Below are 20,176 nucleotides of genomic sequence, written 5' to 3'. Positions count from 1 at the left end.
TTTAATTATAATGTTTTAATTTTATCATCTGCACTATTATCATATTGTGTGTACCTCTGAAATAACATTAACAGTAATATGCTATGTATTATTGTATTATGTATTAGTTTCAGCACGTTTATTTGTCATATTGCTAATATTGCTAATATTTTGTCATTATGGTTCTTTTCCACAACGATAAATATGGCACTAAATAGTCAGACAATCCTTTAATAATTAGTTGTGTGATGATGAGCAAATTATTATATAATTTATGTATTATTAACACTATACTAATATATTATTGTACTAATATATTATTATTATTATTGTTATTTTTGTTGTTGTTGTTGTTGTTGTTGTTGTTTCATTTTCCTTCTTATTACTATTGGAATTAATAAATGAATAATAATAATATAAAATCCATGGTTGTATATGATGATGAATTTTTTTTTTTTTTTTTTTTTTTTTAGCAATCACACATTGCATTGGGTCACTAACTACCAACGTAAGGTCCATTTTTTTGAATCTCAGTGCAGTAAAGAGAGGAAGATGGTCTGTTTGGGAATGTGATTATTGTTCACAAGAAGACGACTATTGTCAGACACAAGCTATGAAGACTATAGAGTGATGATATCTAATAAATAGTAGATTTAAATGGTAAGAAGCAAATTACTTATTGAAATCACTTTCTGAAAATGTTTAAGGTATAATGTGCCATGGCTGCAGAACCCAAATTAGCAACACGAAGGATTGTGACAATTCTATAGCTCCCAACCATTCCTTTTCTGCGTACAACCGTTTGGTATTCTTTGTTACATTCATTGACCTATATCTTTATTGTAGATCAGTGGTTACATTGCAACAATTATCATACGGCACTATTACTTTGCTTACTATAATATGCAATCAGGCCCAACCTGCCACATACAGTGTGTTCTTTATGAACTCTTTTACTTGGGAGAGGCTCCCTTTTAAACTGATCCAGCATCCAGGACCAGTCTTCTTAGAACTCAAGTCAGTATCACAAGTGACACTACAATCTGTTCTCAGATCAACAGTAAGCAGAGCAAAAACCTCCATCAAAATAATAGGAAAAGTCAGAATTCTACCGTTTACATTTCCCACAGCAGGAGGCTTAAACAAAGACCACTTCATCCAGAAAGGCTGCAGGTTGTGTCAACAAAGCTCCAAACTCTGCTTGACTCTGTTGAATGGGCTGCTAGTAAGCTTACTTAAAGTCACCATGAAATCAACATTTACAATTCTTATTTTTTAAACAGTATTTATTGTAAATGATTTATTTGTGCACATCATTATTTTTTTAATTCACATGACCTCAAAATCTCAATCCTCAAAAAAAATTCCCTATGCAAAAACATCTCTTTTCTTCTTTGATGATGTGTTTATTGGTGTGAGGGCGGGACAACAGCAATAGCAAACCACAACGATCCAACAATCCAGTCAATTCCCAATGGACAAAATCAAACCCCACCCACATTTATTCTTGTTAGCTGACTGAAATTGCATCAGTCCGACTTTAGCTAAGTTGAACCAAGACCTATAGAAAATATCATTATAGCTCGGCCTCGTCCAACATGTTATTCACAACTGGCTTCTGCGTTTTGCACATGCTCTGAAAGGCAGCGGTGACACAATGTATTTGATTAGTGTGTTATTTATGCTTGGAAACGATTGTAACTGCATGTGAACATCCTTATCACTTAATGTAAGAGAAACCCTAAACATCATATGAAAAAGACCTACAAAAGTATCAAAGGTATGTTTTGCTTTTCTTTATTTCTCTTTTGGCTTTTTGTCACTGGTTAAAGGAATAGTTGACAAAAATATTCTTTAATCATTTATAGCATTGGATTTTCAGTGAATAACAGCTTAAATTTGAGTCCATTCCTCACATAAAGATATCATATCGCTTATGGCTACTTATTATTTACTTGACAGCCTTTGGTCATTATGTGCTTTCAGTGGATGAGAGCAGCTCATAAATTCTGAAAGAAAGTGATACAGGTTTGGAACAACATTCGTGTGAGTAAAATGATGACAAAATCTCCATTATTTAGTGGTTAACTATCTCTTTATCTTTCCAGTGAGATTTCTAAATCAATAACAGGACAGTCTATGACACATCTTTGCATTTCCATTGTAAATGCTGTTAAGGGGCGATCACACACACAATTTCTTCAGACACTGCAAAGGTCATCACTACTTTTTAAAAACATAAATTTAACATATAACAAATAATAATAAATCCAAAATATGAAAATACACAATCTACTCCATTTTCCTAGCTGCATTTCCTCAAACTTTAAAGTTTATGCTTTTTTAATTCAACTAGGAGCCACACGTCTTTACGCGACACAAATTTTGCAGGTCAGAGTTCACCAAACTTTGGAATGCAGCAAAATCCATGCAATAGAAGTGAATGGATTAAAAGTTTAGTGTGACCGCCCCTCTATTTCCTGTACAGAATGAGCATGGCCTTCAAAGATGTAGAAAAGAAGTCAGATAAGTAAAAGAAAAAAAACGCACACACTTTTTTAACAGCCACTCAACCCTGACAACCCACCCAAGGTTTTTTTTTTTTTTTTGATTGACATTCAAGTTCCCGGTTGGTTTTGATCTGACAGCTGCAGGCAAGGAAAGTTTCAGTGACCTCATGGTTCCCCTCACCAGGTGGTCCTTTCATTCCAGTGAATTCCTTGCAGCTATTTACCATCAAAGATGAGAGTGAATAGTTAAAAACAATTTAACATAGGGTCCTCCCCCACCCCACAAAACAACATCCAGCCAATTAAACCATTCTGTTAATTCTTGCAAAAAGATATTTCTTCTCCTGTCCCTTTTTTGTCATTTCAGCTGCCAAGCTGTGTTTCTCTCAGTGCTGAAGCCCCCTTTCTGTGATACTGTGATTGTCATTTATGCTAAACACCACTCTCTCTTCCCAAGGCAGTCTCATAATAGAGCTCGACTCTGAATGGTGCCCTTATTCCCAAGAACGAAAGACACAAGAAAGTTAAAAAGGGGCATCAGATTCGTGAAAAATGTGGTTTAGGCAATGATGTAAAGTGAATTGAGCTTCGAACATTGAGGAAGTAGGCTCATGGATGCTAAGTGGAGAAGAGGGAATAAAGTGTGCTTTTAGTTCACCAGACTGAGTGATCCATTCAGAGGAATGCTGTCCGCCACTTGGATTTGTTCAAGGAACAATAGGCATTCAAGCATTCAGAGATGCTAAATTGAAATGTTTTCTCATAGACTACACAGTGCTGTCTGAGCAGAATCAATTCTTAGACTATATCACGATCTTTAAAAAAAAGAAAGCAAACAAAAACCACAAACAAGCTTAGCACTGGGTTTGACAATGAATCCACAAAAACTAACAAAGGTTTCAGTACAATATGGACATTTGCATTAATAATATATGTTTTTCACACACAGTGGACTCCTAGTTGGACTCCTAAGACGCATCTAAAAATGTCTGAATGTCATTTAATTAGATACAAAATGACGCAAGAGCTGTTCTCAGAACTAATTTCACTTTTCTGAACCAATTTTGCAATGACTTTTAATGAAGTGGTCCAAAGATGTTTTTTTTGTGGACAGTCAGTTCTCCTCATGTTCACACAGGTGTCCTGTAATGTTTTTTTTTGTGTGAAATGTTATTCTTAAAAGGCATGTTTGCACTTTATTTAAAATAAATGTCACGTTTTAATAATTTTAAATGTAATACTAATATTACAATTTTGTTTTTAGGTGAGCTTAAAGGGATAGTTCAGTCATGGAAATTCTGTCATCATTTACTCACCCTCAAGTTGTTCTGAACCTGTATTATTTCCTTCTTGTGCTGAACACAAAAGAAGATACTTGAAGAATGTGGGTAACCAAATGGTTTCTGGTCCCCATTGACTTCAATCGTTTTTTTGTTTTGTTTTTCATGGAAGTCACTGCGGACCAGCAACTGTTTGGTTACCAACATTCGGTAACACTTTAGAATAATTGTCCGTCATTAATAGGTAACTATGCAGGAAGTAATGCTGGAATAATGAGTAGTACTACATTAACACTTCAGCTATTAACTAATATGGAAACAAGTTGAAATCAGTAAGTAATATCAAATTTAGGACTAAGATAGTTCCTTATTAGGTAATCAATAATTACTTAATGACTAATAGGTAATTATGACAAATTATAAAGCATTAATAATTAATTACTAGGCCTAATCACAACATTAATGTGTCTGAGACGTTGGCAATTGTCTTTTTTTACTCTCAACATGGTCATAAAATGCATAACTAATTACTCAAGTGTTACTTAGTCACTATGCAGGAACTACTAGTGATTTGGACTATTATTTTAAAGTGAAAAACATATTTTCACTTTAAAATAATGGTACAGATCACTAGTAGTTCTTGAAGATAGTATTGTTTTTTTTTTACTCAGAACATGGTCATAAAACGCATCACTAATTACTCAAGTAGTCACTCTTCAAGAACTACTAGTGATCTGGTAATAATAAAGAACTTCATGCAGGTTTAGAACAACATGAAGGTGATTAAATGAGGACAGAATTTTCATTTTTGGGTGAACTATCCTTTAACGTAAGTGTCCATCCGTTTTGGGGTTACTGTATATTACAAGGACAGTGGAGAGTCTCTTTGCAAATGAATGCTATGATTTATAATTACATTTTAAATGTTTTGTTCCCCACTAATTTCAGGATCTTGTTAAGTTAAACAGCTATTTAAGTGGTCAATAAAACAGTCAGTTGTCTGCTGTCCATCTTGGATGTTTTTTCAGTGAGTTGTTGGGCACTGCATATGTAAAGCGTGTTGTGAAGGAGAAGGCAGAGGCATGCTGTGAATGAATGGGAGAAGGGGGCTGCATTCCTGGGCCAGGGCTTATTCGACTCAGTCGAGTGGGAGTGTGCAACAGGCTGTGAGAGTGTGTATGTGCTGAGAGTGTGTGTGAATATAAGGGAGTGCAGTGCAACAACCAACCTCACAGCTAATTAGTTCAACCCTTGACAAAAGGTGGGCCAGCCACTGAAGAGAACCCCCGGGGGCCGGCGTAATAGGGCTCCACAGACTGCTCTGGGACTAGAGAGGAGAAGGCTAATAGGGGACCTCCACATGCTCACCCTTTCTGGAGCTTAACTGATGTTTTGAACTTCTCCAGAGCATGTGAGAGCTGGAGACGGAGAAGGAGGATTGCTGTAGGACGTGTGAGACTTGTAGTTGGAAATCATGTCTGGACCAGATTCTGATGATGACAGAACCTTCAAAGACTGTGAGTAAGACATAGCCGAAGTGTGGATGTTCTGAGCTTTCACCTTGTGCTTCATGTTCTTTACTTTCATGAAGAAGCAATGCAGTATCACATAGATAGTAGTTGCCACTGTTGCCTTTGGCTTGCTCAGTTGGGGATATTTGGGGATATTTAATTTAATTAATCAATCAACAATACTATTGATCAGCGTTACCAAACGTGGACATTTTCCACTAGAAACAAACATTGATGTATTATTTTAATTTAATACTGTGAAGCTGCTTTGATACAATGTATTGTGAAAAGCGCTATATATAAAAAATATATAAAAAAATTAAATAAACTTGACTTGATAGATGAGAACTGTGGACTTAGACTTGTCCTGTTCAAAAAAAAAAAAAAAAATTATATTATATATATTGAAATAAATAATGGCTGGCTCTAGATTAATTCTGGTATTTCTCTGTTCGGGTGGCTCAACTCTTTATGTGTATTATGAAGAGATGGCTCATGATATGTATTTATCCTTTAAAGTGCAGAAAGTTGTGCAGAAAGTAGAGTCTTGCTCTAATGACAATTTAATAAATTGCCTCTGATTAAATAGATAAAAAATGCTAGTAAAGACATTTATAAAGTTGCAAAACATTTCTATTTCAAATAAATGCTGATCTTTTTTAAATATTTAAATAAATGTTTATATTCATTGAGGAATCCTGAAAAAAAATTATGACAATTATTTCACAAGTATATTAAGCATTGGTATTAATAAGAAATGCTTCTTGAGCAGCAAATCAGCATATTAGAATGATTTCTGAAGGATCATGTGACACTGAAAGACTGGAGTAATGATGCTGAAAATTCAGCTTTGACATCACAGGAATATGTTATCTATCTTTAAAATATATTAAAATAGAAAACTATTGTAATACACAATATTACTTTGATTATTTAATGTGTTTTGGTCAAACATTCAAAAATTTGTGGGCAAGTTTTTTAAATAAAATTGTTGAAGAGTGCAGTTTTACATTTGTTTTAGTTGTATTTTATATTGGGGGAGCGCTCTGTGCTGAACATGACCTTATGTGCCTCCTATGGCCTATAAGGCTGCCACTTAATAGGAAGGATGATACTGCAAAAAGTAACTAACACACATTGTTTAGCAATAGTCAGGGGAGGACACAGTGAAAAACAAAAAAAACACTTAGATTTTAGGGGTGTTTGATGAAATACAGTTACATCAATCATTTGATTAAACCAAAGCTCAATCATTCACAGACACAGCTTTTGTTTCTGTTCCACTTCAGCTGAAACAAGGCAGTTCATACACCAGGAGACTGGAATTGAACACTCACGTAGTGTGTGTTGAACCACAAACATAGACTGGGCGGTGCTCGCAGCAGCTGACTCTTTCAAACAAACAAAAAGCTGGAAAATGTCATGCTGTAAAAACAAGTCTGTGTTCCCACATTCATGGTATTTTTATAAAAATATACCTTTGGTTCCCCTTCTCAATATTATTGCTGACCCCTTTAGAGGGGGTGTGTTTTATATGCTTGAGCTGATTAAAGCAAGACTGCACAAACATTGCACTTACTGTGGGTGTGAAACACTGAAATCACACCACAACTCCCTGATGTGTCCACGGACACCTGTTTGTTTTGCTAGGAAAATGATTCCATGTGCTGATGCTGGACAGGCGTCACACTAATGTTACAGTGGATGTTGGTATAAATGGAAAGACAGACATGAAGGTAAACAATTGTGTTTTAACAGCGACACGTTAAAGTAAAATTACAATGAACAAACAAAATTATTAATAACATTTATCTTTTAAAGCATAAAAGCGATTTAAAAACGTTGTAACCGAATAATCAAACATTTTAGGGACGCTTTCTTGTAGCTCAAACTGGCTGTAGTTCAATTTCTAAGGGGTTCATTGCATGACCTGATATGTCGCAATGTGGGTTGCTTTGGATAAAAGTGTCTGCCAAATGTGTTCATGTATATTATGTATGTTGGGAAATACACCATGTCACTTCTCACTAAAAAAGATAGTTCACCTCAAAATGAAAATTCTGTCATTGATTATTCATCCTCATGTCGTTTCAAACCTGTATGACTTTCTTTCCTTTACAAAATGTCACAGTGTATTTTGTCTATATCACAAAAGTCAGCGTGACCCAGTGTTGTTTTGGACCCCATTCATTTTCATTGTATGGAGAAAAAAAAAAAAAGAGAGAACATTAACAACATTCTTCAAAATACCTTCTTTTGTGTTTCCACAGAAAAATAAAGTCCGAAATACAGGTTCAGAACGACATGAGACCGATTAAATGGTGACTGAATTTTCATTGAGTGAACAATCATGCCTTTAAATGCTGCAGAATTTAACTTCCTGTTTGAATTTCACTCTGACAAGCCAATTGGGCAGAATCTATTTTTGAGCATACTTTAAAGAGAAAAGTCTTTAATTTCAATGTAAATGCTGAATGATGAATCATGCACTTTAACATTCATTTGCCTGTTGCAATGATTACGACTAACGTGTCGGGTGACTTAGATCTGCGTATCAGAGCCATAGGTCAGTATAACATTTTATCAGTATAAAAGTGACACTGTCTGAACTAAGTTTGTTTGATTAACAGGCACATTTTCAATAAACACAGCAGTCAAAAACCTCTTATGTAACCACTTAGACTCTTAGACATTATAAACAACTGAACCTCTGCAACTTATTAGTGATCTGTGAGGTAAAAGATTGAATACTAACAGACAAGATTTAAATGAAATACTCAATATACTGAATTCATCACAAATCATCTTAAAGGGATACTTCACTCTCATAAATGAAAATGTATGATTTACTCACCCTTGTATCGTTCCAAACCTATATGAGCTTCTTTCTTCTGCATGAAGCCATTTTTCATAATTTATTTTGTGTTCAGAAGAAAGAAGAAAATAAATCAGTTTTGGAACAACATGAGGGTGATTAAATAATGACAGTTTTATGTGTGTGTGTGTGTGTGTGTGTGTGTGTGTCTGCATGCATAAACCGCTTATACATCATGCTAAATCTTGTTTTTTTGAAAATGTAAAAATGCAGAAAGTATTCTGTGATGGTTTTGTTTAGGGGTAGAGTTAGAGTTAGAGGATAGAATATACAGTTTGTAGTATAAAAACATTATGCCTATTTAAAGTCACCATAAAACATGGAAACCCAATGTGTGTGTGTGTGTGTGTGCCTGATATTTCCAATATTATGAGGACCAAATGTCCCCACTAGGGTTGCAAAGGGGAGGAAAATTTCCGGAAAGTTTCCGGTAAATTTCCATGAGAAGTTAAGCTGGGAAATTTTGGAAATATTCATTACCACGGCAACCATTTGCGCGTCCACTCTGAAAGTAACTGTACACATAAGAGACGGGATAAATACATTATTTAAGGTTTTTTCTATTCGTTAGAATATTGATATATGAACTTGTTGTCAAGTAAGCCCCGTTTGCTCTCTAAACTTTCAGTGTGCTGCACTGCTCTAGTTGACTTCTGCGCCTTCCCCCCCCCGAAAATATCACGTTCATTTTGAAAACATAATTCCTTTTGTGGATCCTCTTCGTCTTTCTTCATGTTTCTTTGACAAATATCAGTGTCTCAGTCTCACGCACGCTGCACACGAGTTAACCACACCTACTTATTTACATGTCGCGGTATACACGGAATAAAACAATCTGTTACGGTTGACATTTTCTTCCGCGGTAACGATATATATACCGTCATACCGCCCAGCCCTACTTATGTGGTAAATAGTTATGCTAGCTTATTTAGCATCTAACTTATCAACTTACTATCTACTAGATGAATACATTTGTATGTGATATTTGCAATTTAAACATTTAATAAATATATTTCCCCATAATATCATCAAAACTTACTTCACTGTGTTTAGTCCACAGGCTCAAATGTGTGCCTTCAATAGTCTTGTGCTTTGGGCTTCTGTACATGTGATGGAGGCATGCACAGTGCCAGTAGGGGGTATGGTCTCAATAGCCATGCAGTAAGCAGTGTACTATGTGCATGTGATTGAGGAATGGCATGGATATTCAAGTGTATTTGAATGGCATCTGTTTGTTTTAGTCAAGATTATGCTAAAATATACTTTCCTCAACTATATTTAAGTTCCCTATGAAGAGCCAACCTTCAAATTTGAAAATTCCCAGTTTATTCCCATTTATTCCCATAAATTCCTGTTAATTCCCTTAAATTCCCATTAATTCCCATGGAAAGTTTCCATCTTTGAAAATTCCCAGAATTTTGCAACCCTAGTCCCCACAAGTATAAAAATACCAGTATTTTTTTTTTTTTTTTTGGCTGCAGAAAGTTTTCTTAGGGGATACAATATACCGTTTGTACAGTAAAAGTCATTATGTCTTGGGTGAGAGAAATCATACTTCCTTACTTGTAGTGGTGCATATTGTGCACATCAAAATGTATGTGATCACATTTCTAAAGGTTCTCCTTTTCCTGCTCTTGCTTAGTGAATGTTGTGGGAATGCTTCACAAGTTTTGGGAGCAGAAACAAGTGAAAGGTGTGATGACGGAGACAGAGAATCTGGTAGTCTATGAGTCCATTCCCTCACCCAGCCCTCCCTACATGTGCTACGTCACCTTACCAGGTGGCAGCTGCTTCGGAAATTTTAAGGTAAGTTGAACTGAAATGAAATTTCCACTCCATTTTTATTTGGGATGTACTGATAAATTCATACAGGCACCCTTTCTAATGTGATTTTTTTAAAATATAACTGAGCAAAATATTTACCTTTAATCCCTTCATTTTGGTACAATTCTAGTTAAATTCCATTAGTAAATCAGGTCTTTCTGAACTCATCAGTAAGCTATTCAGTTCAGCCATAAAAGAAGAGGCTCTTGTGTGAAAATGAGGAGGGCCAACAGGTGGTTCTTATTTGCTAAATTACTCCTGCCAGCCGCGAATCAGTATGTGGCATTTTACTTCAGTTGAAATGGAATGTTCTTTGAAATTAATCTTGAAAATAAATGAGTTTATTTGTTCATCTGTCATTGTAGAGTGCGTGACATGATTGGGAACAGATCTTGTTATTCTGAAATGGTTTTGTTTTCTTCTATGATTGAACTATTTGAAAATAAACTAGGGATCAGGGGTATTTTATAAAGAATATGACACCAGTCCTTCGTTTCAAACATCTATATGACGTTGACATTATAATGCATGAAAAACACCACTGCAATGGCCCATTTAAAAGGGTCTCTGGTGTTGTTACCATGGTTTCTATTTGAAATTACTGTTATTTGTGGGAAATTCTGTACTAGCTGCTGCCCTTTGGAGAGAATTGAATCACACCAGGGAATACTCACCACTTCAGTGATACTACTGTAGAAAAAAATCATCATTGATCAAGGGTTGAGCACATGGGAAATACTCTCACACTTTATACTGATCATTTCATTCACAAAGTAGCTCGGTTCCAACAGGAGTTTTCTTTTAGATCAAAGACCTGGGCTGCATTTCCCAAAAGCATAGTAAGCCTATAAGTAGATCACAGACATCATTGCTGCTAAGGGTTTCTCTTCCAATGCTTTTGGGCAATAGCCCAGCACTTTTTTTTTTTTCTTATATCTTATATCTTATATCCTCAAAACATTCTCAACAAATCTCAGAATTCCATCTTCATCCCAGCACTGCTTGTAAATGTAATGGCCTGATAATTATTTTGCACAGTAAAGGTTTTCAGAAATATTACAAATCCAGAAACTAATCTCAGCAGTTTGTGGTTCACAGACATCATCTAAAATAATCTTGTGATGTGGTTAGGGATTCTGCATGACTCTGTGTTTAAGACATGTTTTTGAGGACTGGATTTGTTCACCCTAAAATTCTGTCATTTACATACTCTCATGTTCCAGACCTGTATGTCTTTCTCACTTGCATGGAACATAAAAGGAGATATTCTGAAGGCTGTACTGACTGCTCTTTTTCATGCAATGACAATGAATGTGGCTGCTCTTGAGAAGAACTACACTTAAGCATATACCTACTTTTTTTAAAAGAATACTTATTACTTAAATAAATACAGCAAAAGATACATGTTAGAATATTGTTTCGCACTTCTGGTCAGCAAGCACGATGAAGGAGATTCAATCAGACTTTGTTTACGATCCAAAAATAATTAGAACACAGGAATATGTAAAAGAAAACACAACTAAACACAAACATTAAAACAACTGACTAAACTAAACCCAACCCAACCCGATCTCGTGACAATTCGTACAGATTTTCAAGGTGAGCTCATTTTTTTTACATATTTGGTACATATTTTATGAATTCGTACGAATGTCCTACCCCTGACCCAGTCCCTAAACCTACCCGTTACACAAATCGTACGATTATGTTTTTGTTTATTTAAATAAATTAAAGGTAAATTCATGTCCCAGTTACACTTTGTCACACTGGTTGAAGGCAGGCAGGCAGACAGAAGAATAAAGTTCCAATGTGAGTTTAATTACAAATATCCAAAATGCAAACAGATGGTGGCAACACACATAAACACAAGAGAGACCAGACAGGGAATGAATGTGAGGGTACAACTTCAATAGAAACTCAAGCAAGATGAAACAAATAAACTAATAATGACGGTAACCAAGGAGACAAACGAGTGGCGGGAATCTGAAACTAACTGAACATAACGGTGACACACTTAATGTTATAAATATACATTTTATCGAGTTAGTGTTTTTAACATTTTTACATTAATTCCAAAATAATAACTAAAGGCAGTAATAATTTAAACAATATATTATATTTGTGAACTATTTTCCGGATCATTCACTCATCGAGCTAGGTAAACACTGGTCATAGACACAAAGAAGTAGCCTGTATACCTTTAATTTCACCAAGCTGATTGCTCAATAAAGTGACACAAAAGCATTAAAAAAAGTGTCCCACACAACTCATGCTGCATTGTAAGTCTAATGACGACACACAGTAGCTTTTGGTGAGAAATGGACTGAAATGTATGCCATCATTCACTGATGACCTCCTCGATGTTAATCATTGTGACCGTATCATTTTTTGGGGTGTACAATTCCTTTTGAAGTCCAACTAGAGTGTTTGTGTTATCAAGAATAAAATAAATCCTAAAGACTGCCCAATCAGTGCAAATGATCATATTTCAGCATTTCATGATGATGATAAACTGAAAGCCTCTCTCTCACTGACAGTACTGCTACAGTAAAGCAGAGGCCAGACGTGATGCAGCTCGTATCGCTCTGATGAACTCCACGTTTAATGAGTTGCCCTGCCGCCGCATCACTCCTGAGTTCATATCACGCAGCGTGAAAGAAGCCGTCAGCACCACAAGCGTGAGTCTCACTACTAAGCTGCTTATCAACAGTTTGCCGTTTACACCGCTGAGATTTACAAGATGTTTAGGACTTTTGTCTATAGTGTATATGTTATTAACAGTATAGCAACAAATTTCATTGGTACATTCTTGCTCAGTTGTAGATTACTCTTTGTGTATACAGCACTAAAGCTTTCCAGTCTATAGAAACTGGAAGTACGGAAGGCCACCCACTGTAGTTATAGAACCATGTCCTTGCTCTGGCTCTATTCCTTAAAATTAAGAGCCAAGAAGCAATTCCAATGATAAATTGGCTTTGTACCAAAAGAAAAAACTCTACGAGGAAAAAAAGTCATGCCACCCTCCCTCACCCCAAACCTGAAAGTAGCTGCCAAGTTTTTCACATTCTGTGTGTGTAGGTGTGCATGTGTGGTCTCCCTTCACTCTCATGTCATTTATCCTCAGCAGTCTTGGCCTTTTCTCCTCCAACAATAAAGACAAGTTGCTCCGACTGAATTACAAAGCAAAGGGGTGTCTAATGAAACCCAGACCTCCTTCTGTATTTGTGTCTGCTCGGGCTGAGTGATGACGCGTCTGTAAGTCATTGTGTCCCACTGTTCACAGGGTAACATTTCAGATGCATCTGACCCCGGTACTAGTATAGGAGCATACTGCCTCATGCTGGAGCTGAACACTGGGAGAACCATGCTGGAATTTCAGGTTAGAAAAAAAAAAAAAAACAGCCTTTATGTTACCCTTCTGAAAAGACCAGCTGGTCCAGACTGGTTTATGCTGGTTAGGTGCTGCTGGTCTAGCTGGAACTCATTTTAAATCTGTACGACTTTCTGTCAGTTTCTGTTTTCTGTGGAACACAAAAGAAGGTATTTTGAATGATGTTCCAGATGCGGTTTTCCATGCAGTGACAATGAATGGGGACTGGAGCTTTCAAGCTTCAAATAGGATACAAAAGCACCATGAAAGCATCATACAGTAAGATTAGTCCATATTACTACTGTGACTATATTCCAAGTTTTCAGAAGTTATATGATAGCTTTATGTGAGGTACATCAATGAATCATAATTTTGAATCAGATCCTTTGAGTGAATTAATATTTACTACCATTTAAACGATTGGGGAATTAATAAAGAAATTAATTATTTTATCGTACAAGGAGACATTCAATTAATCAAAAGATCATGGTCGTGAACGATATAAGGTTTCAAAAGATTTCTATTTCAAATAAATGGTGTTCTTTTGAACTTTCTATTCATTCTGACAAAGTAATCCTGACAAAAATGTATCGGTTTCTACAAAAATCTTAAGCAACACATCTTTTTTCAACATGGTTAATAATGCACCAAATCAGCATATTAGAATGATTTATGTACGAACATGTTACATCGGTCAGTGATCCATTTACATTAGTTAACAGTTCGAGGGGAAGGGAAGATTATCTGTGAATAATGACTTAAAGGTAACACTTTAGTATGGGGAACACATATTCACTATTAATATGACTTTTGCCTCAATAAACTCCTAATTTACTGCTTATTAATAGTTAGTAAGGTAGTTTTTGTAGCATTTAACTTTAGGTATTGGGTAGGATTAAGGGATGTAGAATATGATCATGCAGAATAAGGCATTAATATCTGCTTTATAAGCACTAATAAACAGCCAATATCCTTGTAATATGCATGCTAATAAGCAACTAGTTAATAGTGAGAATTGAACCCTAAAATAAAGTGTTCCTGACATACATTTCAGTCCAAGTCTCACACAAATTGTATTATATCAGAATTTAGAATTGGAACAAGTCATATGAACCACTTTATCAATACAATACCTTTATGGTGCTATTGTGTCCTCTTTGAAACTTGAAAGCTTGTGGGATATATAGTTAAAGCTAGTTTGTGATATATAACTCCATAATTAGGCTGATGTTTCACATGCAAATATTTCATAGTAGCTGCTATAAATGCTATAAATAATTTTTTATGCGGTTAAAACTTTACTCATGCTGCTCATCTGTCAAACGTGTGAAAACGGGACAAACAGCTGCTTTCTTCACTTCATGATGAACGATACCATTTTGTTTTACAAACGCTGAGCAAAATCTACTTGTGGATGCTTTCCAGAGCCTATAGATGAGCACAAATTCATGTAGAAAAAAACCCTGATAATTTTCACACTGTGCGCACAATGGAGCTCTGAAAACTTTCACACTCCGTCTACACTAATCCACAGTTTGACATCAGTGAGGAAAAAAATGCTAAAGCAATACGCATCTGTTTAGACACCGTAATGTGTTAAATATGATCAACACGCTTCAAAAATAAACATAATATGATGATGCCTCGGAGAATTTGATTATTTACATCAACACAAATTCTTAGTTCTGGTGAACACACCTAAACGCTTTGTTCTAATACTTTGAAATTTTGCCTCAAATATCTTTGACAAGTTAAAGGAATAGTTCACCCAAAAATTATTCCATAATTTACTCACCCTCAAGCTAACCTAGGTGTATATGACTTTTTTTTTTTCAACCGAACACAGTCGGAGTTATATTAAATAATATCCTGCAGGCTCTTCCTTCCTAGCATTATAAGGCGAGTGAGTAGAGCCTGACTTCTTGAAGCTACAAAAAACACATCCATCCATCATAAAAGTAATCCATACGACTTCATGGTTAATGCTTTCTGAAGCGAAGCAATGTTTTTATAAATATCCATATTTAAAACTTTATAAACTGATCACTGGCTTCCAGCAATGTATCTTTGTCTTCACATCAACACAAACTGTAGGCCTTTTAGTTATAATATAATATCTTTTGACTGTTTTCAAATACATTTTTTTCATAGGAAATAATGACAGTTTTTCAACTATTGCACTGGAATGGCACTCTGAAGGCTTTTCGGGAGATGAGATGTAGCCGTCAGGTAAGAATAGCTCGCCTTTGTTGAAGAAAATGTGAGTAATGCTGTGCATAGTTCACCACCATTATGCTAGGGTGCTGTCGGTGGTTGCCAGGGCGTTTCCATGAAAGGTGCTCTGAGTGTTTTAGTGTGTTGCTATGAGGTTGCTGGGTTTTGCTTTTTTACCCCAGTAAAAAAAGCCTGTTCTCAAGTCCCTATACTGTCAATAGATCCAATGCTGTGAATCTGACGTCAAACCTTCTCATTCTTGTTTAATTGTCTCTTTTACAGGACGTGATCCACTACTACTCACAGCAGCGTCTGGACGAGCGTACGCGCAGCCACATGGCGCTGGACTGGTTACAGAAAGAGCAGAAATCCTCCGGTCTGCTGTCCCAAGAGCTGCAGCTGGCCGTGAAGGAGCTGGCGGAGGCCAGGAGAACCGGCAGGGAACTCCGCTTCTACAAGGAGAAAAGAGAAATCCTGAGCTTAGCCCTCAGTCACGCTAATGCTGAGGATCTGGAGGGCTACCACAGTGAGGAGATGTCCTGGAGAGAAGAAACTGAATTCGAGTACTACGCTCAGGAGGGACTCTGTCTGGAGGAGAGCGTGACTGATCCTTCAGAGCACGGGCAGTTTTACTCTCAGGGGAGTGACGAAGAATCAGTGGAAACTAGATAAAATGAATATAATGTACATATTGGACTTTTTTATGTTTTTTAAAAAAGTGTTTCATGTGGTATCAATAGAAAATTTTCAGGCTTCTTTCATAACATTAGATGTTTTTAGCGCATATTCTGGCCTACACAAAAAGGCCAGTAAAGATGTTCTGTACATGTGATAATTTAAAATAACAATAAACATGCTGGTGTTTAATTTCTACAGATATTTAGAGACTACAGCGCTATCTACTATAAAAGGTGTTGTAGCACGAGGACATGTTCATTGTCGTTATTTTGTTATTCTGCTAGTCTGCCAGTAGAGGGCGCTGTTTCTTTACTTTTTTTGAATAAAGAACCGTGTTCCTAACTGAAAAGGACAAAGCGCTAACAGCACTGTCGTTATTCATTAAACGCCCTTGACTGGAACTGTGATTAGCTCTTTTTTTTATTCCAAACAAATGCACAGTTGCACGCACCTAATCAACTTCTACTGAACATTTGTTAATTAAAATTAGTCTTTTGTAGAAAAAATTGTGAATAGCCTATCTATTTGCAATGTTTTGAGTAAATTGGACTAAATGGCTTCCTGTGGTGACTACAATGCATAACATGATTGTCACTGTTTCTTGTGCAGCAGCTTTTGATGGTGAATTTTACATGTGATGGTATTGATCATATTATAGACCTATATAAACAACAAATGGCAGGGGGAAAACATCACTAAGCGAGCAACAATCACTAATCTCATTATTGTAAACAAATCCACCATATTTTCTTGAGATAATGTAAGGGAGAGCGGGTACAATAATGACTTTCTCAGTTTGTGTAAACCTACTTAGGGTTCAGAGTATTTATTTTTTCCCGCATTCATTTCACACGTCTAGAACAATTATGTGGTTTTGTTTCATTAATACAGTGCATACTTATTTCTTGATTTACCCCAAAAGAATGGAAGTGAAATGTGACAACATGCCCCATAGGTAGGGCACGTTGTAAATGTGAGGGGCACATTGTAACATAAACATATGACAGCTTAAAATGTTATCTGATCTAATAAAAAAATATACAAGACAAACTAACATATTTTCTCAATAAAATACAATTATTAAGTTTTTCATATAAAATAATGGCATTTTTTAATAATAAAAAAATAATAATGTTTGAGTTTGACAACAAACACACCACAAAACAGTTATACAGCATAGTTAAAATCATAATATTAATTAATAATTTCTGAACATTGACTCCCAGTCTTTATTCACCCTTTTCTCATGGTTTCTCAATATATATAAAAGTATAGAAGAATAGAATCTCAACTACAGATTGGAGATTCAAATAATATCAGATTTGTCTATATTTTAAATAAACACAAAAAACAGAGATGAAAAATTAACACAAGTAAGAAATTTACTTTTGCCATGGTTAAATAAATGTTCTGTGATATCTTCCAAAGATTTCTGAATTTTGGTGAAAATCTTTCTCTTGATATGGCAACTAGTAAATACAATTGTGTTATGCTTGCATGTGCGAAAGTATTTAAAACAAGTGTGTTACAACTAGTCCCGCGTTAGGTTGTGCCCCGCTCACCCCTACACTAAAGTACACAAAATTTTACATAAAAATAAAAGTTGCAAGCTAGTTATAAGTTCATTGCAATTTGTTTTTGACTACTTTAATTTTAATGACTGAAAAGCTATTAAAATCAAGTAAAAATGTCAGATATTACTGTGACAAAATATGTGGATGGATACAAAGATGTGCACAAAAACTAGGCCATAATAGTGCTTGTTTTGCTCAACTTTATTATTATGTTTTTCATCACAGTGGTTGCTAGGAGACTATTGAACCTAAACCAAAGAATCTTGAGCTACAGCGATGGGTAGGCCTATGTGTCCTCATAAAGTGCACTTAGTGGGAATTGATAATGTTATATAAGATGCTAATTTGCCCCTCTCTAATTTTCTTCTGCTTGAACTGGGCTAAGTTTGTTATTTTCTCCCTTTTGAGGCTTAACAAGCAATAAGATCCCATTGTGACAAAAGAGCCACGCTGCATGGAGGAGGTGTTTTTGCTTCTTTTTTTCTTCGTTTAAAATCATCTGCTCATCTGCAGATCCTACACAATCTTATTCTGCAAAGGCCTCATTATTATTCACCCTGAATCACTTTTCATTGCATGATTTTGCATAAATTATCTAATTACACAACAAGGCAGCTTCTCTGTAACACACTGCTTTCACACATTCACTCATGCCAATTTGCAGTTTTTTTTTTCCCTTTTTTCACTCCTTGAGGTATGATATATCTAGTCGACCTACAGATGGGAAAAGGAGTGGGATAATGACGTCTTTGGCTGTTTTAGAGGGTACTCTTGGGAGGGAGAGCAATTTTCCAGATTCAGTGATTGTCAGGCACCTAAAGGGCTAAAGCCATCGGTAGAACCGCCTTTCTTTAATTTACAGAGCAAAAAAAAAAAAAAAAAAAACGCTCACTTTCAAATTGAAAAGCGTGACTTTCTCCTTTCTTTTCCTTCTCAGGACAATGAGATGTAAATTACATCATTCCGGGCATTGGGCTGATAGGAAATGACAATGAGATCGAGAGCATTAGAGTTATTTCATTCAGTGGTTGTTTGAAGCTGACCAAAGGGAATGAAAATCATATTTCCTGTTTCAATATTGAATTAATAACCAGACAGATGGAGGACCACACAAATCAAATCTATTTTGATGGCATATTGTGATAAAGATTTTAAATGGCATTGGAAACGGTGTTTCTCATGCCCCTGATTTATTAACTTTATGAGAACATTATGGGAAATTGAATAAAAGACATTTACATTTTTAACCTTAGGTATTAACCTTTTCAATGTTATTAAAATCACACATTGGTTCATTTTTGGCTTGGGGGGGGGGGGGGGGGGCTTCTTTTATCTTTGCTCTGTCCTTCAAGTGGAACAAGAATCTATTGTGATGATTGAAAGTGAAAGACAACAAGTGAGAGGCGCTCGGCTATTTGTCTCCTCTCAGCTGCGAGCACACTTTTCCATTTTCACACAAATCCCACCGCGATTGCAATCTCCAACTGCCATCCACTCACGTTTGGTGTCGGTGTAAATGCTGTTTCTGCAAAGCCTGCAGTGTGTGGTGTCTGAAATCCCAGGAGAGCTGTGCTTCAGTCCCATGCTATGCAGAAAGACAGACCGACCCATTCTGTATGTTCATAATTTTGCATATTTTTAACCTTGCATGAAAGTTCCTGTCAAGGCGTCTGTGCAACAGCATGCTGAGTGAAGCAGGGCTCAGCGTGAACGCCATGTGGCCCTTTATTCCTTTGACATCTCTCCCAACACACCCACTCTCCTACTCTTCACCCAGCGAAGGACATCTCACCCTTCCCTCGCCTTTTCCCTCATTCCAGTGTCCTCATTAAACTGACAGCTACGCAGTCCTCCATCATTATGTTGGGTTCTGTTTTAGGATATGTTGTTAAAAGTGTAATACAAAATAAAAAATTTGAATTCTGTCATTATTTACTCACCTTTCCCTGGTTAAACAGACAAGGCTTAAGACAGTCCCAGACTATAATGCATGTTTGAGCTGTAACTGAACGCAACTTGCACTGACATATCTTAAAATATGTCACTGTCATTGTCTTGTCTCAAGATGCACACCAGTAATGTTTTTTTTCTAAGGCATGTTTATAAAAGATACTTAAATGTCCTCCAGGTATGATCCTGTTTTGTTTGTTCCTTTATAGCAGAGGTCTTCAATCCTGTTCCTGGAGGGCCACTGTCCTGCAAAGTTTAGTTCCAACCCTAATCAAACACACCTGAATCAGCTCATCAAGCTCTTCAGAATCACTTGAATATTCAAAGGCAGGTGTGCTGAGGCAGGTTGGAACTAAACTCTGCAGGACAGTGGCCCTCCAGGAGCAGGATTGAAGACCTCTGCTGTATAGT

The 20,176-nt window shown here is 36.2% G+C and overlaps 1 protein-coding gene across 1 annotated transcript; it reads left to right on the top strand.

Annotated features, from left to right (window-relative positions):
• The first annotated feature begins 1,684 nt into the window (after window positions 1–1,684).
• On the top strand, window positions 1,685–16,625 carry lix1 (limb and CNS expressed 1). Its single transcript, XM_084414589.1, has 7 exons — window positions 1,685–1,759; window positions 5,176–5,286; window positions 9,798–9,961; window positions 12,517–12,657; window positions 13,263–13,358; window positions 15,501–15,578; window positions 15,846–16,625. The coding sequence occupies exons 2-7, from the start codon at window positions 5,244–5,246 to the stop codon at window positions 16,233–16,235; spliced, it is 912 nt and encodes a 303-aa protein (XP_084270715.1). The 5' UTR covers window positions 1,685–1,759; window positions 5,176–5,243; the 3' UTR covers window positions 16,236–16,625.
• The last annotated feature ends 3,551 nt before the right edge of the window (window positions 16,626–20,176 follow it).

This window comes from Rutilus rutilus (genome assembly GCF_951802725.1).
Source record: "Rutilus rutilus genome assembly, chromosome: 7".
NCBI classification, from domain to species: Eukaryota; Metazoa; Chordata; class Actinopteri; order Cypriniformes; family Leuciscidae; genus Rutilus; species Rutilus rutilus.
The sequence above is the reverse complement of the archived record's forward strand: the minus strand, read 5'-3'. Positions and strand labels throughout refer to the sequence as shown.